This window comes from Pseudogymnoascus destructans (genome assembly GCF_001641265.1).
Source record: "Pseudogymnoascus destructans isolate 20631-21 unplaced genomic scaffold scaffold_12, whole genome shotgun sequence".
NCBI classification, from domain to species: Eukaryota; Fungi; Ascomycota; class Leotiomycetes; order Thelebolales; family Thelebolaceae; genus Pseudogymnoascus; species Pseudogymnoascus destructans.
The window spans coordinates 811,008-816,369 of record NW_020167531.1 but is presented as its reverse complement, the minus strand read 5'-3'; the positions used below and the strand labels follow the sequence as shown (position 1 = coordinate 816,369).

General features: G+C 42.3%; 1 protein-coding gene across 1 annotated transcript; it reads right to left on the bottom strand.

The window, feature by feature from the left end:
• Nucleotides 1–3,666: 3,666 nt before the first annotated feature.
• VC83_06547 (uncharacterized protein) lies at nucleotides 3,667–5,157 on the bottom strand (the record flags this gene model as incomplete). The annotated part of the gene is made up of 6 exons (XM_024470144.1): nucleotides 3,667–3,769; nucleotides 3,981–4,120; nucleotides 4,172–4,269; nucleotides 4,362–4,492; nucleotides 4,542–4,590; nucleotides 4,989–5,157. The coding sequence occupies 6 exons, from the start codon at nucleotides 5,155–5,157 to the stop codon at nucleotides 3,667–3,669; spliced, it is 690 nt and encodes a 229-aa protein (XP_024323520.1).
• Nucleotides 5,158–5,362: the final 205 nt, after the last annotated feature.

Here is a 5,362-nt window from a genome sequence, read left to right as displayed (position 1 = left end):
GCTCACACAAATCGAAGAAGAGATGCTACAAGATGTTGTTCCTGGTTCAAAGATTGCATTATCGCTCGACTGTTGGTCAAGTGTTACTCGACTTTCATTTATGGGTGTTATTGCATCATTTATCGACCGTCATTGGAAAATGCAAGAGGTCTTGATTGGGTTTGAACCTATATATACAGAGCATACTGGTGCTGAGTTATGTGGAATACTTGAAAAAGTTATCACAAGGCAGCATTTAGAAGGACGAATTATATCCATTACGACTGATAATGCGTCAAACAACACTTCAATGATGAGAGATGTGGAAATAATGCTTGATAGTATTGCAGACAACGAGCATTTCATTGGAGGAAAAGTACAACACATACCCTGCCTAGCTCACGTTATTCAACTTGCCCTTAGTGCTCTCCTTGGTCGAATCCGGATTACGCCAACAAATCAAGAGATCTTAATGAACTGGGAAGAAGAGAATCAGATGGAGGGCCTTGCAAAGTTGCAGAAGGACAAGGGTATTGGATTTACACTTGGAAAGGTATATATTCTCTTGTTAGTTCTGGTAAACTTCTGGTAGTCTTTTCTAATATCTCATAGCTCCGGAAGCTCACTATCTTTGTTAATTCAAGTCAAACTCGAAGGAACAGGTTTATGACTTTGCAAAAGGCAAACATGAACCGGGGTCAATCATCTCAGAGGCTTCTTCGACTTATTCAAGATGTATCAACTCGATGGGATTCGACATGCCATATGCTTCTGCGAGCACAGCAACTCAAGTCAACAATCAATCAATATACTCGAGGCGATCATGGTGCTCACATGTTCAGACTTAGCGAGCTAGAATGGAAGCACATCGAATACATCATTGATCTTACAAGGCCATTCAACTTCTTTACAACAAACATTGGATCGTCAGCCGGACCTACTGTCTGCTATACACTTGGAGTATATCAAAAACTCTTATCAACGCTTGAAGGAACTTGGCACCGGCTACGGCATAAGACATATCCATGGGCAGCAAAGATGACTTTAGCAATCGATGCTGCAGAGAAGAAGATTAGGAAGTATTATAACAAGCTATACACAAATACTGGATCTATCTTCGCATTTGCTAGTATCTTAAATCCTAGTGTGAAGCTCTCACACTTTAACAAAAAGGTTTGCAAGCTTGACTTTTCAATACGAAATTGGGAGACAGAGTTTGAACAACAGTTTAGGACTCTTTATAAAGAGCAGTACTCTACAGTGCGAGTTGCGAGTCAATCAGGATTACGAGATGCAGATATGGATCCATTAGCCTTAGTATTGCAGCAAAGTCAGACATTAAATGGGACTCGGGGCCAGCGAGAGGAATATGTGAATGAGGCTGATCTCTATCTTGATGCTCGTAAGTTTCTGGTAATCTTCTGATAATCTTATTCTAACTTGTATAGCACATATCTACACAAAGATATTGCTATTTTGGCAACAAAAGGAAGAGCAATTTCCTGGTCTATCAGCAATGGCTCGTGATATACTTTGTATTCCTGCTGCTGAGTCTGGAGTTGAGCGAGTCTTTAGTGCCGCAAGGGACGTATGTGGCCACCGACGTGGTCAACTTAATCCTGAGACGATTAAGAGTATTATGCTTATATATTACTCTCGACAATACAAGAATCGTCAAGGTCATCGTGACAAGCTTGCAGATATGATGGACGTCGTTGATATGACTGAGGAGCAAGTCGAAGAAGAGTATGAGGCACAACGACAACGGATGTGCAATTCTATCGAGTTACAATATATCAGCGATGAAGAAGAACCACGATCAAATACACATATCCGAGAGACATATTCAAAGGTACAATATCCTCCGTTTAATCCTCAGCGGCCACAGCAACAGCAAGACTTATCACAAGCTGCACATGAAGAACGACAAATGCGCTACCAACAAGGTGAAGAAAGAGATAGGGCTGACCGTCTTAACGAGACCTTATACGACATCCCAGATGATGATATCCCAGATAATGAAGATATAAGAGAAGATGGTAATAATGAGGAGCCTATACTTCCAACTATTCATGACGATGAAGATAAGGATATGCCGTCCTCGCCACCAACGCCTATCCAACGCCCTCGGAAGACTGGAAGAGATCTACTTGATATCTTTCAAGCTACTCGTCAAGACCCTATAAATACTTTAGGTATTAGTAGGTCTGGCCGGCCTCATCAAGCAAGGTGGAAAGATGTTCTTGAGCATATATAATATAGTGTTCTGATTAGGCTGCGCACTACTCGCTCAATACTCGGCTCACTCGCTCAGTGGGTTACTCAGCTGGGTGAGTAGCTGAACCTTTTACTCGACTCGGTGAGTGAGGTCAATACTCAGTTACTCTGTAAAAACCCGGTGAGTACTCGGCTATCACGTGTAAGATTTATGCATCATGTGAACAGTCCCTCATACGATTAATACTGTTTTATGGTTAAGTTAAAGTATTACATCTATTAGCATCACTCTCGCCATCTCTAGTAAGCTGTGAGAACGAATCATGTATATTCCTCTATCTAAGTACCATGATTATCAGAAGATTATTAGAACGCTATTATCTATTATATATGCTTAAGAACATCCCTCCACCTTGCTTGATGAGGCCGGCCAGACCTACTAATACCTAAAGTATTTATAGGGTCTTGATGAGGATCCTCGACTGAGCGGAACGAGCTATGAGTCAAGATAACTGTGTATAGAACTTGTTCATAAAATGTCTCTTGTGTGAGAATATGATCTTATTATAGGTATTAACCTACATAATTCTGGTAATAATCTGGTAATCCTTACTTGTTGAGGTTGCATTTGATTGATTCGCATTTGATAGAGACTATCCTTCCCATCTGTGACTTCTTTTTGCAAATGTCTGATGCAAGATGTGTTGCCATAGACTTTGGGCCAGCAGACTTGATTGTAGGATGCGTAAGGGCCTTCGAACAATAAGTACAAATAACACATGGTTCTCCAGAAAGCCGGTCTGCTCCTTGGTGATAACTTCTCCAGTATTGAGAACTCCAGTTGGTTGAATCCCATGCAATCTTCATAAGGAGTTTTGTAGTATGATCTGAGTGTTGTTCATACCATCGTGATAGCTTCCACCACTCAATGAATATATCGTGTGTATCCTTAGTCCATTTGACGAATTGGTTTAACTTGCCAATATATTCAAGGCCTGCAGGGACTTTGTAAGGATGCCTGTCCCTCAGTGATGGAAAGGATCTGAGTCGGGCAGGTTACGGTCACATGATAAGAGTTAAGGCAGGTTAGCTGAGTCGGACCCGTTTCGGGTACTTAAGGAGATTGACCCAACGGGGGTTCCTCTCTTCATCTTTTTTGTATCCTTCGTAGTAGACCTATAGGATAGCATCCGTTTAGCCTCTGACTCGCACTCTCATATGCTATTACTGTGAGCTGGGTGCCCTGTGTCCTTACAGACTTAATTTAATGAGGATAGTCGTTGAGAAGACGGAAAAGAGTCTGAGAATACTGTCAGAATCAAACAACTCTGAGTATTGAGATGGCATTTGGCAAATTGCTCGATTATCAGAAGGTTACCAGAAGTCTGGCTACGATGAAGTACTTAAATACCTGGTTTTCCAACGCGAAAGGTACTCCAGCACTATAACTTTAGCAACTCAAGTTCTCCTCTACTCTAGCTCCAGGAACAACATATCCTGTGCAGCTGATACCTTAGCCCACTTTTCCTTATCAAACTTCTTAGAGTAGACAAGTAAGAACGCCTCTTTGAAGCTAGAACTATGAGTGGATATTTGCAACCATCCATTGTCGACAAGATTGTAAGACTTTGGGTACCACTGCACAGGTCCTGGTAATTAGGCCCACTTTCCAAACTGCCTGCTCGTACAAACAGAAATATTTATGTGGTGGGATAACCTCGTGAAAAGTGCTATAATAAACAATTAGTATTGCCAGAAGATTGCTAGGATGATCAGAGACGTACCCTTCCTCTACATCAATCCATGGCATATACTCAAAGAGACGCTCAGGCTTCTTTCTCAGCTTTCCAGCCTTTCTCGTATATGAGTGGATACAGCTATCCCAGAAATGTTGCCACTTGCGGAAATTGGACTCTTCATGGGCCTATCAACTATTAGTATCACCAGAAGATTACCAGATTATGAGGTAGCATACATCAATGTGCGCTTGAGTTAAGAGAGCCTGGGTGCTAGTGATCTCTTCATCGGAAAGCTCATCTGGTAGAACAGCCTCGTCATTTAAAATATCTCGCGCTGTAACATAAGCTCCAACTCCAAATCGTCTTCAACCTCAGTATCCTCCCATTCGCTGTTATGATTGTCATCGATTGGAATACTTGAGATACCCTCAAATGCAGCAAGCTCAGACAGAAGTTGTTTGGGCGGAGTAGATGGTGGGGCTTGTGGAGAAGAAGAGGCGCTAATATTCTTGACTTTCTGATTCGCAATGCAAGATGCATGGGTACCCTTCTCAGTCCTGTTTATAGTTAGATTGAGGCTACCAGAGATTACCAGAAGGGACTTACCGAACACAAATACGCTCAACCTTCAATTCATTCTGTAGACGTGTCTTGTCTTCAGTAGAGGCAGCGATATACTTTGTGTAATGACACAGGGCACCCAGCTCACAGTAATAGCATATGAGAGTGCGAGTTGGAGGCTAAAAGGATGCTATCCTATAGGTCTACTACGAAGGATACAAAAAAGATGAAGGGGGAACCCCGTTAAGTTTGTTTCCTTAAGTACCCGAAACGGGCCCGACTCGGTTATCCCAACCCTAGCCCTGAACCTTCCACCGCAACAGGTCCGCATCGACCCTGAACCCTACACCCTTACCGTCCCCCACTATAGTGTAACTCGCTATGTCCTCCTCTACTGGTCCGAAACCACACCGAGTCGGATTTCATGCTTGTGGTGACCGTAACAGCTCTGAGGCGGGTTCTTCGAGTATCTAGGTAAGGAGGCATCCTTACACTTTGCAGACTTATATAACTTCTTTAAGTAGTAGCTCAGATCAGCATGGTCAGCCTTGAGTGCTAAGTGAACAGCCTTCTCATCTTCAGTAAGGTTGGAGACGCAGTTGCGAGCTTTGATAGTATTCGCATTAGTGGAGAGTTCTTCATGTGCCTTGAGTTTCGCCATACTAACTAAACACGTGATTAGCAGAGATCTCCAGAAGTTCTGGCTATAGAATCAAGATAATAAACTTAGTTGAAGTCCTAGAGAAGAGGTAAAGGCTCAAAAGGGAAGAAGAATGTGTAGATCGGAGAGTAACCAAGGAAGGTGGTTCTAAGGTTCATGGTTATTTTAAAGTTGCAAACAAAAATATTTGTGAAGGAATATTCAC